Source organism: Lonchura striata, chromosome 4 (genome assembly GCF_046129695.1).
Source record: "Lonchura striata isolate bLonStr1 chromosome 4, bLonStr1.mat, whole genome shotgun sequence".
NCBI lineage: Eukaryota > Metazoa > Chordata > Aves > Passeriformes > Estrildidae > Lonchura > Lonchura striata.
Genome location: NC_134606.1, coordinates 38,524,397 through 38,545,411, shown reverse-complemented (window position 1 = coordinate 38,545,411; position 21,015 = coordinate 38,524,397). Strand labels below are relative to the sequence as shown.

General features: G+C 34.3%; 1 protein-coding gene across 1 annotated transcript in view; it reads left to right on the top strand.

Moving 5' to 3' along the window:
• TLL1 (tolloid like 1) overlaps positions 1-21,015 on the top strand; it is a 122,294-nt gene that overhangs the window by 39,662 nt on the left and 61,617 nt on the right. Inside the window, exons 2-4 of the mRNA XM_021555681.2 lie at positions 13,462-13,572; positions 17,480-17,560; positions 19,675-19,827. Of these exons, the coding sequence (XP_021411356.2) occupies positions 13,462-13,572; positions 17,480-17,560; positions 19,675-19,827 (345 nt within the window). The remainder of the gene's footprint in view (positions 1-13,461; positions 13,573-17,479; positions 17,561-19,674; positions 19,828-21,015) is intronic.

The window sequence follows — 21,015 nt, the reverse complement described above, 5'->3', positions numbered from 1 at the left end:
AATAAAGTTGGTGTGCCAGCAGGGATCTGAATTTAGTAGCTCAACCAGCAGCATAATTCTGTTAACAGAATTCCAAGTGAAATGTTTTTATTGTATTGCTAAGTACTGTGTTGTTAAAACAGTGAACTTGTGGGTATTCCGTGAAAATTTTGATTGAATATATGGTTGAACTTTCATTTTGGGTACTATGATACAGAGAAACTGAAAGTAAGATGGAAAAGACTAGGTATATTGTTCATAAGCTAGGTTATAATGTTTTATAATTTCTCCTTTTACTCACTCATTTTGTTTTGCAATTTAAATAAAAGAAAATTCCAGTAAGACAGACTAATCAAAAATAGTGACTTTGATTTTAGTTCTGTTCTCGAAATGTGGAAAATGGGAAAAATTCATTTACCCAGTGGAAAACAAGGTAATCCTTAGAAAGAAAGGTTATTTTCTTACTCCTATGCTGGAATGAATAGTACTCGATTCCAAACTTGAACATACCATATTTGTTGATGTAGTGACAGTAGTCAGGCAAATGATGCTTTTGTTATTATTTCCTTGAGATGTTTGTCTCATTTTATTAAGATAACTTACTTCAGTGCAAAACCAAAAAATACCTCTTGAGATATCACAGATAGACAAAATAGGTGGGATCAGTCAAGTAACTCAGGCATAGGACTGGGAATTAAAGTATTTGTTTTAGTAACTTGGAAGCTTTTTGGTCTTTTCTTCCAAATGGACTGAACTGTTGCAGGTGGAGTAGCACTGATATGCACTTTGTAAGTTTTTCTTTTAATCTCCTAAAACCTGTACTTGATAGCTCTTTAATTTACTATATTTTCTCAAGATTTATAGGAACCTTGCAGTCCTTTCTATGTAGTCTTGAGCTCTAAGGTTCTAGCTCACTTTCTCTAGGTCACAGGAATGTAAAGTACCCTTTGTCAAAGTCAAACAAGCATTCAGAAAAAAAATCCAATATCTAAAACCCTCCTGCCAATTTCAGCTCTGATGCCTTAAGTTGCTCCAGAATGCTTTCCTGTCCCGACAGATGTTCCTCCCATGTTTTATGAAAACAAATGCAGTAATTTTAGCACATTAAGATGTCTTCTGTTCTCATCCTTTGTGTTAGGTCATTTACTGCTCTCTGAAGTGTCCTTGTGCATTCATGATTTTCTAAGACATTCATCAAAGCTAAAAGCTTTTGGGATACCACAAAGACAGTTTCTGATATACACACAACCCAAAGCTATGCTTCTTACTTTTATCTGCCATGAAAAAACAATTAAATCCTGCAGTGCAGCATTCTTCTTTTTTCTTTTTTTTCTCAACATTATGTCTTGTAGATTATATGACAATTTTCTGTCTATTCCCATTCTGCCTTATATCTTTATTTGGTATTTGTTAGTTCTAAGATTAATATGTCAGTCCTTCACTTGAAAATGAGCATGACATTTTTAAAAGATTGTGGTGATATATTTCTACTGATTGTTCTAAAAAGCTGACTATTTTTAAATATGGTTCTTTTTTTCCTGTTAAGTTATAGAAAGAAATGTACTTTCAGAACTAGTGCATTAATAATTTATAAATCATAAATGTTACTAATTTTCACAGTAGTGAAGGTGCTTCTAGTTGACACTTTTATAGATTAGTTTTTATAAGCCATTTGGATGATTTGTCCACATGAATGTATTTATACCAGTAATAGTCATGTTATGATAAATTTTTTTTCTTTTTGCGATTCAAGTTTTTGGAAATATCTAGTAACTGAATAACTTATGATTTTCACAAGAGGACTGTGATATTACAGCTCTCTAATAACTGAAGTAGTATTCATACTACCGATCCACAATCTGAACTCTTGTCTTCCTAAAAGAGCTTCAAACAGATAATTTTTAATAAAATGAGGGTCTGTGGATACTTTAGTTGTGAACAGAAAATTTAAAGCATTCATTTCCAAACATAGGGGATCACCCAGGATCATTCACCTGAAATCTCCTCTGTCCCAAAATACACTGTATTATTTGAGCATTCTTGTATTCAAAGACCAATGCCTTAAAGAGCTCTGCTTTAGAGCACTGGCTCAGCAAATCCTTCTGTTTTGTTCTTTGTTAGGAATTCTATTTTCAGCTACTCTTGTATTAACTTGGGGAAATACTTAAAACGAGTATGTGTACTGACACAATTTGTACGTGAGAAATGTGGACATGGAGGCTTATGATTTACAGACCTGAATTCATATAAGAAGAGATAGTGAGTAGAAGAAAGCATGTTTTGTATGCCTGGCTTTTTTTTCCTCCCACATGTGGAACACAAGTCTCTCAAATATTTATGGGAGTGTGCTTTTTGATAATATAAGATTTGTCTCTAGCACCATGTCCAAAAGTTAAATGAAAATGGTTTTTAAACACAGTAATAATACATATGGTCTGCTTAAAGGGTAAGTGATACAGTAGCACGTTTTCTGACAGCTCTTTACTTACTAAAGTGCTTTTCCTTGGTTTTCTACATTTTCATGTTTATTTCTGAATTGTTTGCTTTGAAAGCATAAAAGAATAAAGAAATAAGATCACCTAGGAATTGAAGAACCTACTACAGTTCTCCATTTCTAAAATGTTAATAGTCAAGGAAATTTGAAATATTATACCCTTAATGCTATAGGCAAAAGAGCAGTCCTCTGAAAAGGTTAATATTTAATTTGGCATATTTGCTCTGAATGTTAGCTATATTAAATATTTGTATTTTCTCTGAGCTTGAAAGAAGCTTAGTATTTTCAGCATCTTGTGTAATTCCTATTTCCAGAGATATATTAAGAGGTTATTTAAGGTCACCACTGTGTTGCTGTCAAAAGACACAGCCCTCCTAGCCAGCAGACCATGATAGCTCAGGGTGAGCTGGCTAGAAACATCATGCTTGGCTCATGTACTTTGTTTCGGCTGCGGAATTGTACTGAAAGACATCTGAAAATACTCTGAGAATAATTTAAGCAGTAACATCTTAATTAATAAAGAAACAAATCCATTAAAAAAAATTAAATACTTAGTATCTGTCTTCTCTGTGTTCGTGCAAACAGCAGCTGCAATTAAGGCTGTTGTAGCTGAAAAGGGAGAAGCAGTGTCTGCGAGTGGGATGGCAAATGGACCCTGGTACGCTGTTCCTGCTAACATATGGGCTGCTATTAGAAAGGACCACAAGAAATCTGGTGGTGAGCAGTACATAAGGAGCTGCAGTGGCTTCATGGAGGCAAGAAGAGAAGATTAATTGACATGGAGAACAAGTATTTGAATTGGCCCTTTGGTGTTTCAGTTTGACATGCAAGCTAAAATGCTCTATAAAATGAGGATCAGCATGAGACTGACTTCATGGAAATAGAAAGCCTAACAAAGTATAGCTGTTTGCTTTCTTTTAAGATTTGTGAAATTCTTGAACCTTCACATAGCTACCATTTTACACCACAGAATGGTCTGTATTTAAACTCATGGAACTCAGGTGTTTCTCACCATAGGATTGATTTTATCTTATTTTGCTTGTGATGCATCACCCTAATAATTAGATGCAAACAAATAGCAAACTAAGTCCTTATGTAAATCCCACTGCAAATTTGCACAGTTTAACCTAATCAATTTGTGGCAGCCTGGGGGTGGCAATAATTGTTGCAGCCTCACAAGTTTGTGGATAAATACAGCCTTGCAAAGAAATTACAGGCACAGGACAAAGCTGAAGTTGTGTATTTTTTTATTGTCCTCTCCCCTGCCTCCCCCGCTTAAATTCTGTGGATGACACTTGAACTACCACTGTGCCAAAAACTAGGAAATGAGTAAATGTTGAATCGGTGCCATAATTCTCTTCAGAACGGGGTGGGGATTCTGCTGGCTTGCAGCAGAGTACTTGCAAAAGGCTAATACTCTTTACTGGTTAGAAACAAGGATTTAAAAAAGCTCTTAGCAGTTATGCTGTGAATTGTGCTTTTCAAGAGCAAACAAATAAATGCAAAGATGAAATGAGTTTTCATTGTTTCATCAAGAGGCAGAATATTACAATGATGGAATAAGTTCTGTCTCAAGTATTCTCATGGCTAAAATTGCTCAGAATATTAAGCTATGTAAGAATCAGATGCATCAAATATGAAATTCTACTTAATAACTTGGTGTTAGGCATTGGACAGCATCAAAACTCTTCCACTGTAAATTTACTGTCACCTCACTAACTCTGAGGCTAGTTTTTCACTTTCTCTTTTACTTGCTGTGTCCAAAAAATAATCGGCAGCTGTACAGAGTCTCCATGGGAAAATAAAACCCAACCACTTAAATTACAAATGTAGGGGGAGGGAGAGGGAGGAGACAGTATTCGGAGACAAGCAAGGAAAATAGTTGTGATACATGAGACTCATAATTTCTATTTTAAACGATTACATGAATTGGATGATACAGAGTTAAGGAATCAGCCTTCAACTTTTTTAGCTTTATTGACTAACATTTGTACTCTGGTAAGAAAAAAATGTGGTAGGAGTCAGCTACTGAATATGAAGACAGAAATGTAGAATTGCCTTGGTCCAATACCCAGAACTGACTGTATTAAGCACTGGATCACTGCCAGAAAAAGCAGCATTAAGAGCTATTTAGTCTCTTTCCTTGTCTTTTTCACAGAGCCAAGTCACAGAATGATGTGCTAAAATATGAGATAGAATGACTTAAGTGAGGTTCATGACAAAAATGATGGAAACAGGAAGCTGCAGCTGATAATGAAAATTACTTCTCAAACCTATAATAGGGGTTTATTTATATACAGTTTAATGATTCTCCATGTTTAAATATAAGATGATGCAAATGGAGCAATATTTATTTCACATGGTATGATGACAACTTTGATCCTGAATGCCAGATAATCCCTTAGATATGCACTTTCCTTTCTGTGCCATTTGGCTTTCTGTATAAATCTTTGGTTGCATTTAATGATTATTCAGGATTTTCTGTTTTTGAGGTACTACTTTAGCCTACTTGGGGTTTTATGTCTGTGAGAAAAGTAACATTTATTTCATTTCCCATAGATGAGGAAAAAGTACAGAAGGGGAGGGTTTCCACATATATCAGTGCTTGCTTTATCGTAACATTATTTGATGTGCTTATTATGTTCTAATGCTGAGTTATAAAGAAAGTGTTGCTCTGGCCTCTTATTGTTGTAGCAGAACAAAATTACTAGGGGAGTTCTCTCCCTAATTACTGAGTTCCTTATCCCCTTCTACTCTATAATAAGGTTCTGTAACGTTAGAGGAAAGATGTTATGGTTGTGGAATTTCTTGAAGACTGGTATTGTCAGATCCAGATAGCTTATCTAAGTAGTTATTCCTTTTAAATTTTTTTTTAAATTGTGTTTCCTCTCCCCAGATTGCTGCTGCCGCTTCCCTCTCAGGGTTGCTGTGCAGCGCTTGTGCTCTGCTGGCTTTGGCCATGCTTGTGCTGTCCTTTACCAGGATTCTTTCAGGGGAAACCATTCGTATCTGACTTGCCTGGGTGTTGTGGAAGAAGAAAGTACCCAGGGAAATATGCTTACAAAGGTGTAAGACCAGGAAACTACCATTCTCCTGTAGTGTTTATAAATGTAATCCTTCATCTTATCAGGAACAATAATTTTTTACTTAATTTTGTAACTTACTGTCACTGAACGGCTGGGATGGTAAATTGAAGTTGAGATCAAATCTGATTTGCCCCATATCAGCTGTAGTTTATGTATAACTATTTTATTAATTTTGTTCTTCATCCTTGAAAGGCATTTTATTCTCTGAAATCCTTACAATTCAATCATACCTCAATTTCATGGAATGGTTTGGAAGTTATCTTTTTTCTTTCCTGAAATCTGGAGATTGGAAAAGCATATAAAAGATTTTATCTCTATCTTTTTAGCTACTTAAACTAACCTTTTGGTTTGTGCCATGTAATTTACTTGGTGCTGATAGTCTGTTTTCTTGGTGTTTCAGTGAAAATGTCTGAGGGTTGCATCTTTGGGGAGGCCTTGTAGCAGCTGCTGTGTCTGTCTCAGCCCTAACAGCTGTTTCATGTAGGTGGCACGCTCAGACTGACGACTTTCTTTCCAACAAGGATTTTTCTCCATTCATCTATATGTGGCTTATTTCTGAAGTTCTCCATTTCTCTATTCTTTAAGTAACTGAAATAATTCAAATCTGTTCTTAATTTTGGAAGAAATTAGTTTTGTTTTTTTTTTTTTTCTTTTCAAGTCTTACATGTTTATGAGATTTCAATATTAAAAAACAAAATCACTTTGAGTGATAATTTTGCCTCATGGAACATTTTTAAGAAAGCATACCTATATAATTAATTTTGTAGATCTTGACCCTAAGGCTATCCAGGGTAATGGAGTTTCAAAGTAAAATGAAGGTGAATAATATAGCATTATAGTGGTCACACAGGACTATCTGGGGTGATTATGACTGTTGTGATATTATAGATCTGAATTTGCCCCCTGGTGTATTTTTCTAGTCTACTTAATAAAGCTAGTCATCAGAAGTCATCAGCATTTGCAGGTGTCTGGAAACAGCAAAAAAACCCTCATGACCTGTCAGCCTTCTTTTCCTATGCCAGAAGTCACAGTCAGTTATCACTAAATTGAAGTTCAGCTAATATGCTGCAATAGTTTCTGTTAGGGGGATGATGAGCAACTTTCCCAGGAAGATGGAGAATTTTTTTCTCCACTCTGCTATTCAGTGGCAGAAGGAGTAATAGTTCAGGAACAGGAGTAACAGGGCCAGGAAATGATGGTTTTCTTGCATGTGGTTTCACATAAAGCAGGTCAGCATTTGCTGTGGTAACAAGTAATATCTCTGATTGCCCTATGTTTTTGGCACTCATGGATCTTCCCAAGAGTCACTTGGGAAGTTTCTTGCTATGGCTATTCTTTCAAAGTGGTTAATAACTGCTCTGAAGAAAGCCTCATGTTTCAATTTATTTTTTATTAAACTCCTGTTTCTGCATACTAAATAATTGAAGAAGTAGAAAATTATAATAAGAAATATTAATAGTAGGATGGATAAGTGGATCTCCTTGGGATGATTTCTCTGTAGCTTTGTCTTGCCAATATCTGGCCTGAGGCAGTTATGAGGGGTGAAAAAAAGTTCTTTGTGTAGCTGCTTGTTTTGCTAACAGTGTGCAGCCACCTTTACTGTTTGCTGAGCAGTGTCCTTTGCATTCAGTTCAGTAGTTAACCTATTATATGAGGAATTGATTTTACCAACTACAAAGCATGTATGGTGTTGAGATGATCTTGTATAAAAAAAGAAAATAGTTACTGAAAGTCAGGAAGCTTGCCAGGTTGAGCAGTTTAGCCAAGAACAAAACCTTTCACAGAGAAGTGGAGGCAATATTCAAGGGCCTGTCCTCAAAACACCTTGCAGTAAATTTAGGAGTGAAGATTGTCCTTTTACCCAAGATTGTGACTTCTGTCAGAATTGACTTTGCTTTTTTGAAGTTTTGATGAACAGTGATAGACAGAGTTCAGGGTATGGCGTGCAGTGTTATGCTTATGGCTGTACACAAGGTCTTTTGCTGTTTATTTGCTCTATTTTGTTCTCAGTTTGATAATTTCTAAAAAAAAAGTGCATTGCACCTGAAAATCATAGAAAGACTGAAATAATTTGAAGACAATGGTAATACAGAATAAGGTTTGTTACAGTAGTGTATGTTGCTGTCCTTGTAATGAGGTAAAATTTTCTTTACTTACTTAGCTTTAATATTTCCATTTTCTGTTCAGATTTAGTGGCAGTTATGTAAATTGTGAATGGATTGTATGGAATAGAGTGACTCACCAAGACAGAACAGAGTGCACATAGCTGTGTTGGTACAGGGAAGTGCTCAATGACTCAGCTATAGGAGAGTCTGCTAATTAGAACTGCTGTACATGTGGATTTAGATGAATGTCTGCCCTGAAGCTGTCTAGCACACTTTCTGGCACCTCCTACTGCATGAATTACTGGCCAGGCTTTGCTTTGTGTTGGGCACTTCACCTTTAAGGATGTTAAAGGAGCTCTTCAGATTTCCTTGTTATGCCTTGCAGTTTTCTATTTAATATTTTTTGTTGTCCATTCTTGGCAGCTTCTGCAGTGGGTATAAAGGACAAACTTTTTGTGCTTTGCACTCCCAATAGCATACCAAAATTTGAGACTTTGATTTTGAAGTGTCTTCTAGTATTGCTTTAATCCTGTCATTGGTACCTTCTCAGTATAGAATATTGCCACTGACAAAATTCTGCATCTGCTCACAGGACAAGTTCACAGTTTACATCTCAATTTAAGAAGATCTCAGTTGAACATGTTTCTAGCTTGTGGAGTCATCAGAGCAAATCGGGTCCTGGGAATGGTTTCTGGGTGGTGTTGCTCTCTGCTGAGCTCCCAACCTACCCCAAGCTCAAGTTGGTTTTCTTCAGCTGTGCTGCTGTGCTCTAGGGACAAACAGTAGCAATCCCAACTTACTTGCATTTTATGTTGTTACTGACATTGGTATGAACACTAGCAGGAATAGATTTTATTAAAAAATGGCTGCTTATGATTTGAGTTTTAAAAAGCAAAATTGCAGGGGGAATTGTGATGAAGCTTAAAGTAGATAATTCTGTTATTGCAAATATAAAAACATACTCTTGTCTATATTTTGCAGACTTACATGTTAATTGATATTTCAAATCCTAGAATGAGCCATCCTGCTACATATTGCAGCCCTATGCTATTTAGCAAATATTTTCTCTTCCAGACATTTTGAAAGTTGTGAAATATGTTTTTATTCTCACTGTATATGCTCATTGATTCATACCATGTATGTACATCTATAAACATAAAATAGTTCAAATATTTTTTCGCAATTATTTTATAAATTTATGTTTCTTTCCTGTCCTTAATAGCATATTTTATTCCTTTAGAATACTGGGTATTTTTTGTGGTGGTGGTCTTTTTGGGAGAGTGGATTAGCACAGAGAAGTTTGCAGATGCATACTAATTATTTGTCATGAAATAATAGATGCTGTTACAGGTAGTAGAGCATAGCTCTACTAGTTCCTGTGCTTGTGGTATAGTTTATAGATAATTATCTTTTCATTAATATGGTTTGTGTGGCAATATTAAGGTGTTGTTCTCTGGATGGAAAATATATCTTACAACCTACTTATTTTTCTGTTTGTTTTCATGCTTGTGAGCTAATTGGTTACAGGCTGCAAACTTAGCTACTTCTGTGGCAGTGGTTTGTCTTTATAAGACCTTTTTGAAGGTGCTGTTCAACTGAGCTTTTGAGTTGTGTGAAAGCAGAACAACATCTGCTGGTTAAGTGTCTTCTCTATTTTAACAGCTCCACAAAAATCCTTCTCCACTGTTACAAAAGAATGTACCTTTATTGCATAACCAAGTTTTGTCCACCATTCTGAAACAAATGCATGTATTTTTTTCTGTTGAATTTGTAGAAGTGTATAATGTTGTGGCCATAAAAAATACATAAAAATAGAAAACAAAAACTAACTGGCATGAAATCTGGTATGACAGGGTATTGTCTTTATCAAGTATTGGACAAAAAGGTCCATTTTCTTTTTTCTTAAGGACCTTTATATAATAAAAGCTATTTGAAATACGTCTTCTCTACAATTAATTCTGTCTCATATTTTCAACAGATATTTAAGTTTATTGTCAATCTTGCACTTTCAAATAAAATGCAAAAGCCATCTGTAATATCATGTTTTTGTGATCATTGAATAAATAGGTAGGATAAGAGATAATATGACACAACCTTAAATAAGCAGAGGTACATTAAAATTCCATTTGGATAATTTTAAAAGTTTTTCTATCCATTTTTTTCAGTTTTCCTTGCTTAGTCAGTTCATTATCAGATTCTTACTAATTCTCCAGATGAAACATATGAATTAAATATGTGTGAAAAATGAGTGAGCAGCTGAACTGATCAAGTCTGTCAGAAGTTCCTTAGAGGGAGCAACTAAAGCTCTTAATCCTAACATGCTCTTAGCAAGGCCTTTAACATCATGCCTTGCATACCCAAACAATCCTCTGCTTGCTTTCTGTAATGTTACCATTGGTTTGTGACATGATGAAGTATACAGAGTGACTTCTTCAGATGGTTTCAGGCCATAAAAACTTTAAAGCAGGAGATAAAACTATGGTCTTCTCTTGTTGCAAAGTATTTTGACACTTAAACTGGCATTCCCAAAAATTAAAGGACACTTTTAATAGTTATGTGGGATAATTTTTAAACTTGTTGATAATTCTGTCATTGTTGTGCTTTAGGCTTTGAAAGGCAGAATTAATATTCAGTGCAGGCCTTTAACTGGAAAAATGGTGAAATTTTTAAAAACAGTTATCACCTTCCTTTTTATCTCGGTTGCTGATTGCTTGGACTGCATTGGAATTAAAGAACATCCAGTTAACTGTTGTTTCTTCTGCTAGGTAAAGTTAAATTAATTCAGAAGAACAGAGGTTTAGTTCAGTAGAAATAAACTGACACTTATTAGATTGTTGCTAAACTCAAATGAGATAATTGCATTAAGGTTTCTGTGTTTTGGCATGTTTATTGCCTTCTGCAAAACAGAATTGCCTTGAGTAAAATGAGCCAGTGGCCTGAATAAAGTTCCAAACTTTCCATTATATTTTAATCAAATAATCTTATCTATTTCTGATGTTAGTGGATACTCATATTTCTTTAGTATGTCAGAGAATATGGCATAGCTTACTTGTTTACAGTTTACATGGCACTTGTATCAGCACTCATTATTATATTACTGTGGTGACATTATATACTGTGGTTGGTAAACTCAACCTTGTCCTTGGTTGCTAATCAAAAACTAGCTAATGCTCCAGATGTCTAACAAAAATAGCTTTCTTTTCCTTTCTAAGGCAACAAAGTTACTACACACTGCCTGAACATTAAGTTATATTTTACATATATACACACCAATTTGATACTTTTATGTCAGACAAATTCACATGAATTAGTATTTCCATTTGAATTTTCATCTTTTAGTGAATGTTACCACAGTGGGGTGATAAAAGTGATAAAGTTACATCATCAGGACTAGGGAAGATATTTTCCATTTTTTTTCTACTTAATTGATAGTAGGAGATTTGATTTGCCTTGGGTTTTCCTATTTGTACATCAGTATTGCACACAGAAACCAGTGATTTCTACTAATGCATTTCTGTCAGTGGGCTTTCTTTTCCATCATCCGTTGTTAATACGGAATCTTCCTTTTGTTAACTCTCAGTATCACCAAGAAAGTAAAATGGCCTTGTTACTAAGCTTTAGCACTTCATCAAGTTTTGTGTGGGCAATCTGTGTGACCTCTGCTGGGGCACACTGTGTCTCTAAAGACAGAAATGTTAATAGTTTCTTCCTTTTACAACTTTGTTCTGATTGTTCAAGTTTGCAGTCTTTCCACGTGCTTGTACAGAGGTCCCTGTTATGAATGGCATTCAAAAGAAAACTCCATAAGATGTTTGTAAAAGTAAATAATATTTAGCTCAACCAGATGGAGACTACTGACTTTCTTTCTTCACTGTTCAAAACCCTGATAATTTGAGATTTTTTTTTCCTAGAAGCTTAAGGGAAAAGAGACCCAAACATCTTGAGCTGTCACTGGCTTTTTGTCTTGATGGATGTGATGGTAAAACTATCACTGGTGAGGGCAGGTTAGCTAGAGGAATGATGTCCCCAGTGTGTCCAACATGAGCATGACAGCAGTGACCCTTAGAAGGAGAGTATTCCACAATGTGCTAGACTGAACAATTTCAGTAATTGTCTCAAGTACTTGCTGTTTCTTAAAACTTGTATAAAAAAAATGTGGATGGTAATATTAATATTTGGAGGAGACATGGAATGTTGGTTATGTTTTGAATTAAAAAGGTCCATTTTTAATTTCACTAATAATTTTATTATTAACACTGTCTAGATGATCTGGGACTGTTTTAAAGGTATTTTACAAGGCAGGCTAAAGGCATATTCAGTGTAATTTTTCACAGTTGTCTTTTGTTGAAGAAAAATCATGTAGGTTGGAGGAGGCAATTCAATATCTTGGAATTATTTAAAAATACCTATCTTTTTGGTTAAGTAAAAACTCGTTTTTAAGTGGATTTAATTGAACACCAATGAATGTGAGCATCATATTCTGAGAAATGGGTAACTTTTGCAGCAACATGAAACTACTGGGATGAGAATATTGTCTGATGAGTGGTCTTTAAAGTGTGGTATATAAAACAGACAGAAGAAGTATAGAATTAACAGAAATGTTTAGGATCATTTTGAATGAAGGAAGACTAGAGAGGTTGATTTGGTAACAGCTGGACTTTGGACTAGCGTTTATTTGGATGGAAGTGAAGAAAGTTTGCTGTAGAGCTGTGTAATAACCAAACAGTTACTGATGTCTCCCTCAATGGGGGAAAGAAAGAAAGGAGTTGGAGATGACTTCAAGATTCAATCCAGGGATTTTGTGACTCTGAGGGAACAGGAAAAGGAGGAATTTTTTATAAAGATTATAAACAACTGCTTTCAGCTCCTGTTAATTGGTACATGCTCTGTTGACTTCATTCCCAGCAGTTGAGAATATGACTGAGTTCAGCTTTAATGCTAAGTTTGAATTGGCAGGGAGATCTCAGGATAAAATCTCAGCAAAAATAGGTGGAGATGAAAGTTTCAAGTTATAGATCCCAAATTCCTGGAAGTGGGATTGTATCATGGTCCACTGAGTTGTAGAGGCAGCTTAGGGAAGATGAGCTACCTATGAAAAAGTGAAGAAGAAAAAACCTGAAAGAAAAGAGAGCAAAAGAAAAAGCAAAGAGAGAGGAAGAAATCCACCAAAAAGGCCAAAGGAAGGTTGGAGCTTTGAAAAGCAAAAATTTGAAAGCATCCTAATTGTGAGATTAACTATAAAAGGAAAGCATACAAATAAACTGAGAGGAAAATAAAGGGTTTTTCTTTTCTTAGTTTAACAGAAAACAGATTTAATTATCTGAGCAAAACATAATTTAGTATACAAAGCAACTGAAACATAATAAAAACTACTTCAAATATTTACTATTTTAAGAAAGATGTTAGGAAACAAAAGTTCAATTTTCTCAGAAATGTATATGTTTTACTTCATGGTTCAAATATTCACATCTCAGGGTCTCTTATACTTTGTTGTATTTACATAGAGAAAACTATATGCTAAAAATTATTAATATAATTACTCTAGGTTTAAGTTACTGCATTTAGGTAATGTACAAAGAAACTAAATAGACTAAGATTCTTGAATAAGTTACTAGTCTTTTACTGGGTAGTTTTCTTATTTTGTCCATATAAAGATATAGATCAGTAAGGAAATATATGTGATGTAAATATGTCTTTTTCATATGCTTTCCCAAAGGTTGTGAACATGAATATTCTTCAGATTGGCTTTATTGTCCAAATAATTCTTTAATTAAATTGAGCTCTTTTTTATTTAAAGCTGTCTTTTGGGGAGATATTGCCTTAGATGATGAAGACTTAAAAATCTTTCAAATTGACAGGACGATTGACCTTACGCAGCACTCCAACGAAAGACTTGGCCATAATACAGGTATGCTATTTCAACCTTGTTTTAGTTTATTTTTCCTGTTAGTTAATTCTGTGCATAAGGCAATCTGTGTTTTAAATGTGGAAAGTCAGTATAATGTCTTGGATAACATTAGTTTACACTTAGAAGAGTTATTAAACAAGAATTATAGATTCACATTAGGGAAAAGAGAAGCAAAATAATTAATTTTATTCCAGCATTTCTGTTTAAAAATATCTTGTTGAATTGAGGAGCAGAAACTTGTAGGAAGATTAGAGTCTACTCTGCAGGTGGTCATGTGGGAAAGGAAATTGTACAAAGCTTTGATTTCATCACTGAAAGTTCCTGATAGCAGTACCCAAACACACTATGGAGAACATATGTGGTATCCTGGAGGCAAAATTGAAAGCCTGGCATTGCAGCACTTCCTTTTGATTTTTTTTTTTTTTACTGTTTCATCCAGTTCTGTACTCAGACCTAGAGGGAATACTAGAATGTGCTTGTCATCCTTGCTAGAGATGCCTTGTCTAAAGAACCAACTTTTTATTTGACATTTTAATACACGTTTCTATGCTATTGTTACCATACAATGCATTAGCACCAGAAGCTGCAATCTGATTAACAGAGGCAGCTGGATATTCAGACAGATAGATAAAGAGATTTTTTTTTTAATGTGTAAATGTCTGTTTGCAAGAGAGAAAACATAATCCATGCCTAAATGGATGTCTGTCTAATGTCTAAAAATATTTATGCTTTCAGGCTGTGATTTGTAAATTGATAACTGAGAATTTGTAAACTTTCAGGTTATGATACCAAGAAAGCCAATTTACTGAGAAATAGTCTGGAAAAAATGCTATTAGAAGATGTAAGAATGTATTGTTCAAGTTTGTTTTTTCTTAAGCATGTTTTATGTGTGCCTGAATTGAGCTACCATAATTTATTCCTAATAGGTGGAAAAAAAAATTCAATCCAAAGAAACAATTTTGAATTTAAGCTTTCAATATTGATACATTCTGGGTAGATGCTGGGATTAGAGTATTTTCATGGCAACTTGAAAATTTATTTTATCTCTTTTTCCATCCACTAGTTTTCCAAAACAGGAAAACTTTTGATCACATCTAGTTCTGGATTAGAATTTAAAATGTTAATAGAATTAGTGGCCTCTGTGCTCTCCTCTCCTCCAAACAGTTTTAATTGCCTTTGGAGATATCTCAGACTAGTTTTGTTGAAAAAATTTAGAACAACATTGGTCATTTCCCATTAAAGTGGATCCAGTCAAGTGATTTCTTTGGCTTGCTGACTCCCACTTCTTTTTGCTTTTCTACTTTTTCTTTTTAGTTGCAAAGTTATTATTTCTCAATTTCCACACAAAAATATAAATTTCCAAGCATTTTTTAAATATTTCTTTTTTAATACTTAGTTTTTTCTTTTTTTAAGTGTTTTGTGATATATACATTACTTTTTCTTGTGGATGGTATCCTATTCAGAATATTGAATCATCCTGTTAAGTACTGCTAATGCATTTGCATCAGTTTTTTCTACTTATATTGCACAACAAGAGTCAATGCAATTGTAATGATCAGTGGGACTAAACTTTGGAGAACAAACTCTCCTAAGTTAATGTCTTCATAACTGCTCTCAATGAATCCTCAGCATTCTTGATCTTTCCAAAAAGAGCATTAGAGAAGTCAATTTTTCACTTCACATATGTAATTTATTTTTCTAAATGTACAACATTCTTGATGTGTAAACTAGGAATTGTGTGCTCATCTCCCCTGATTTCAAAAGAGCAAATTGCCCGCTAGGTCATTAGTATTAGGTAGCAACTACTTTTATTTAGGAATAAAAGCAATGCTAGATATATGCAATCTAGAAAACAAAATTTAGTCTTAGTTACAGGCACAATGGCAATGAATTGTAAGCTTGATTTAGGAGCACTTTCTGTTGCAGATTTTCACAGACTAAAAGTGACATCAGTTAGAAGGATTAGATACTTGATTGTAAACCGTCAAGATGAAGTGGTGGAGTCACAATTGTTATTGCAACACTAATTAAAATCTTGAGGCTGACAGGCTCTGATTCACTTGATGTGACTGATACTTTTTGTGAGGATTATCTGCCTGGATTTGAAGGGTCAGATAAAATGTGAGCTTCTTGGAGTATGGCTGTGCCATTTTATTTTTCATTTTGTTACAACCAAAATGCATAATCACTGTTAACAGGAAAAAAAGGGTAAAGCTGATAACATTTATATGTATATTTTTAGAAGTCCAAACTGCCAAAAGTATCTTCGTTATCCTACCTGAATTATGAGAAGATGCAGCAAATAGGAATTAAAACTTTTGTAGTCTATATGGTCTGGCAAGATTGCATGTTAGTCATATAAGGCAGCTTACTTAAGTGAGAGACTGACGTTGGTTTTTCACTAAAGTAAAATACACAGACTGCAAAAAGAGGAGTGTTTTGGGGTTCCCCCCCAAAAAAAAATATAGTATAATGCTTTCTTTAACCCTTTAGGGGTTTTCTGTTATTTTTGATGGTGCTTATAATGATTTTTTTAAAATATTTATTTGGAATGCTTCACTATAAGCCTTATTTTTTAAGATGAATGTCAACATGAGAGACAATTACATTAATGATGATCAATGTTATATTCTCTGCACTTTATCTTATAGTTATCCTGTAACTTGTTGGAAAGGAATGTGTTGATCTATTACCTCATCTATTTAAAATGTTTTTAAAAATTTGGAAAATTTTTCTCAAGGGAGCCAGGAACTGTGACAGCATAATGCAAATAATTAGGCATGCTCTTATTCACTGAGCAGCCACACACACACTTGCCTTATATGGAATTTTCTCCTCTATAATATGAATTTAAGTTGTTGTTTAAAAAATATATTTTCTGCATAGATATTAAATTTTTTTATAGAAAGTTGTGAAAGGCCTTTTTAGTGGTGTTGGAGGTATCAATAATCTTTTTTTTTATATACTTTTACTTTTTCAGTTGTTAGTCATTAAGAAACTCTCTTGTCCTGTAACAAATAGTGACTTGTAAAATACAACTTCCTGCAAATGTGTAAAATCACCAAGCTTTCAGAAAAATTCTGAATTAATTAATTGACTCAGGTAGTGTAGTCAGTGTTACTGCTTCTGGTTTACTGGTGTTTGAAAAGCCACTAGTAGCCACAAAAGGTTTATGTGTGAATGGAGGATGTGGCAGTACCCAGATGCAGTAAACCCAGAAATGTGTTTTATTTCTGTAAACAGCATGGTAAATTTTAAAATAAACTACTTCCTAGCTTAGATTTTCATTGACTGTTGTAATCACACACACATATATGTATATATATATATACCTGCCAGGTCTTACTGCAATACACACCAGTATGTGATGTTTCAAAGCCTTAAAAGTGCATTGACATCTATTTGCATGCTAGCAAAGAAAAATATTTTGTGGCAAAACCAACCATATTAAGTTTTGCTGGGCTGGTTGGTTTGTTTGTTTTCCGATGAAATTTTGGCTGTTTGCTTTTTCTCCTTCCCCTCCCTTGAAATGAGAAAATTATGGCATGTGTTCAGGAAATTTCTTTGAGAGTAACCCCTTTAGCTGTCAATCAATATGACTCTGAGGATGTCAAGGTCACTAGGAAGAAAACAGCTCCAAATAATAATTAGATGATGTAATTGTCATGACTTGCCTGAATAGCAAAGACATGTTGGCTTGCATTCATGGAATGCATATTAGAAAAACTTTCAGCTAATCATGTGTTTTTATTGCATTGTCAAGAATACTTGAAATGTTTTTATGGAAATTATTGAGGAATACGAAGCTTCCTTTAGGAGGCTTCTCTAGGCTAATCTAGCTGCTGTATGTGTAAAATTCTATGGTTTTAACTTTTGAAAATTCCTTTTTTTCTTTTTCTTTTTAAAGGTGGCTTTGGAGAGCATGGAATGTCAAAAAAACGCAGTGCCCTGTATCAGCTTATAGAGAGGATAAGAAGATTTGGCTCTGGTATTTTCACTGTTTAAATTAGCGAGTTGCCTGATGTGATTGTGTATCATGAGCATTAATGATGATAGTACTTTAACACTTTAAATCCTTTCTGTGTTACTATTGGCATAAACAAATTATCAAATTATTAGTGCAAGAATAGTAATGAAGAGATTAGCTCTTTATTCTTATTATTTCTTATAATTCCTCTTCCAGCATGAAATCTGAAAGCTAAAACACATAGTTTTAATTGTCTTATTAAAAATTGCTTAACTTTGTTTTACGACTGTGTTCACAGTCATGGGCTTAACTAATGTCAATGCAGTGTCTTTTTACTGCAAGTAGACTATGCTGGAAACCTGCTAATTTATTTTGTTTCCTGATTTTTTTCTGGATCCAGGTGGGGTGCTCTGATTCATACTGTGAAGCATTTGTGGTGCATTATGCTGAGCAAGCATATTTTTGTATTAATCATACTTTTGTCAGTATGAATATAGGTAAATTGAGCAGCATACAGAAGTGGAATCCCCCAAACTCTGGTGGAGTTTATAATATATATTTGATGCAAGAAGACATCACTTTAATTTTGTTTGAAGCTCCACTTCAAAAAGGAAAATATGTAAAACTCCATTGTAATTGCACCACATTGTGTTAATCAGAGCATGGTAACTGCCTTTGCAGAGGTGCTTTGATATATAATCTTCAGTCTTTAAAGGACAAATAAAATTTTAGTGTTGCATAAATTCTTGTCATCTTTTGGGTGCAATTTGGAATAAATTTCTTGCTTAGACCTCTAAAGGGCATCAATAAAAAGGATTTGGAATGGTAAAACATCTAAATAAACATGAGATGTGGTTCAGTAATGACCCCATACTAAGTGTAAAAATAGTTTTTCGGTAGTCTGCCTGTACTGTAGACGCTTTGTGTGCAATTTGTTGTGTAATTCTCATGTACACACTCATCTAATTACAAAGATAAGTAATTTGCTTTACCTGTTTGTGTTTTTTTGTTTTTTTTTCTTTAAACCCTGGAATTTTCTGTATAATTCCTGGTATAATTCAAGTTACATGTTGATTGTCACAAAGGCAGGCTTTTCTTCCCATGTATCAGAGCTTCCTCCCTGCCTTGTGCTGTAGCTTCTTACTTTTCTTCCTATTGCTGCTCTCTAAGCCTTGGGACTATGCCAACATTCCCTACCATGACTCTGCCTTGGAATCCTCCCCGATTCCGACATGGTCATTAACACTTCAGTGCAGCTGGTACCACAGGGGATTCTCACAGAGGGAAAATGTAATCTTCCACCAAGAATAAGACATAAGGCTTCCACTGCGCTGACTAGAATTTGTTAACCATCTTTTGAGGGATCCATTTTGATCAGCTGGCCAGATCTACAAACTAACGTATAAATTGTTGAGAAGCATCACCTGTTTTGGTGTCTAAGTCCTTACCTAACTGCCCTTTTCCTTTTCTGTTCTCACAGTAGGTTTCAGCTGATTTAGAAAGATTTGCCTGTAGTGGGATGAATGGTGGTAATACCCCTGAGAATAGTACACTTTTTTCTCTTGTAAAGAAATTCCAGCCACGAGTAAAACCTACCTGTGGGGTTCCAAATGTTAGTTTATGGAAAATGTATGATTTCTTACTGTCCAGTGTTTTAAAGATGGTACTTGCTTTTTCCAGATCATACAATAAAAATTAAAGGGATAGTGAATGTCTTGATTAGTTTGAGTCTGTCCAAAGTCTAACATTCATTGCTGGAAAAATCCTCATTTATTTAAAAAAACAGACCAAAACAAAAGCCAGGGAAAAAAAAAAAGGCAAAAAACACCACCAAAACCACAGGGAGTGTGATTTCTTAAATATTTGTATTAAATGAGAAAATCTAGTTGCACTTACGCAATGCACATTCCAGTTGATAAACATATGTGCAAGATTGTTACTCTAGATATATTACAAAAATGAGCATTCAGTCTTCATGTCTTTCTCAGAAAACTATGTAATAATAGACTGTCACATAGCAGCCGTGTTCTACTTTGAAAGGGCATAAAGAAGTTTGAGTTTGACCTGCTAGAAAATAATTGCTCTCTTTTTCCATGTGTGTGTGGTCTCATTCAGTGTTTTAATTATCACTGCAGGTTTTGAGCAAAATAATACATCTAAAGGAAGAAGTTCTGTAAAATTCTCAGGGAAAAATGAGAAAAACCGATATCCCAGAGCTGCTACATCACGAACAGAAAGAATATGGCCAGGTGGTGTCATTCCATATGTAATAGGTGGAAATTTCACTGGTAAGCTTTGTGCTTTGTATGAAAGGAGGAAAGATAATTTTTTAAAATTGTCTTCCTTATTTTTTTTCTTTAATTTTTAAAAGTGAAGTCATGCTATGCAAGTCAATAGAAGGATTTCTGTTGGAACATGCCTGAAGTACATCTGTTTTGAAAATATTAGTCATACTTAATTGTTTTCAAAGGCAAGCTACATAATAAAAAATGTATAACAACATTTTAGAGAGGGAAAGCTCTATTTCTTACCCAATATTTATTGTTGCATATTTGTTTCCATGAGCCTAAGTAATGGAATGTCAAGGATTTTTTTTTTTAATGCAGTATATTTAGCACAAGAATATCTTTGATTTAACTGGTGTGACATGTATTCTTCTAACTGACTCAAATTTGTTTTGTTGTTCTTTAGTTTGGTTTTCAGATGGGTACGCACAGACACTGTATATGACAAAAAGAATGACTGGCTATGCTGCATATAAAATTCTTAGCAGAAAACTGTAGAAAAAGTTAAAACATTGGTTATCATTGAAAAATGTAAATAGATCAATATCAATGTGGATGTAAGAGATAATTTAAAGTAAAAATGGAGCAAGGAAAGCAAAGTGATAAGGGAAAATATATGAAATAGCATCTTCTTTATTTTATATGATAATAAAGGGAAGAAAAAGAAACATGCAAATGCTCACACATTGTATATGGAGAAACCAGAGTCATTCTTTTCAAACTGACAGCTACAGTCAGGCTTTGAGTTTGGGTATTTACATAGTACTGTGCTAAATGTGTGACCTTTGCGTTAGGATTACTGCCTTCTGAAATAATCGTAGTGAACTAAAAGGAAGCACCATATTGAAGATTTTGCCTTTTTCATAATGAAAGATAGATAAATTCTAAAGATTAGAAAAAAGGTCTTAAAGATAAAAGAAAAGGCAAGATGGGATGGAATAACCTTTATTTTTTTAGAATCTGATGTGATTTGAACTTGTTATTTTTACAGTTTCAGGTTTTGTTGTCTGTAAGTTTTAAAAAGGTTAATTTTTTGTTTAATTATCCTATGTTTTAACCTGTAAGATGAGTGTATTTCTGCTAGCATGTTCTTGCCAAATAATGCTCTTTGTGGATTTTCAGCTCAGAAGAAATACAGATATATTCTCACATGTTGCCACTATGTCAGGAAGCCTTGTCTTTTGTCACAAA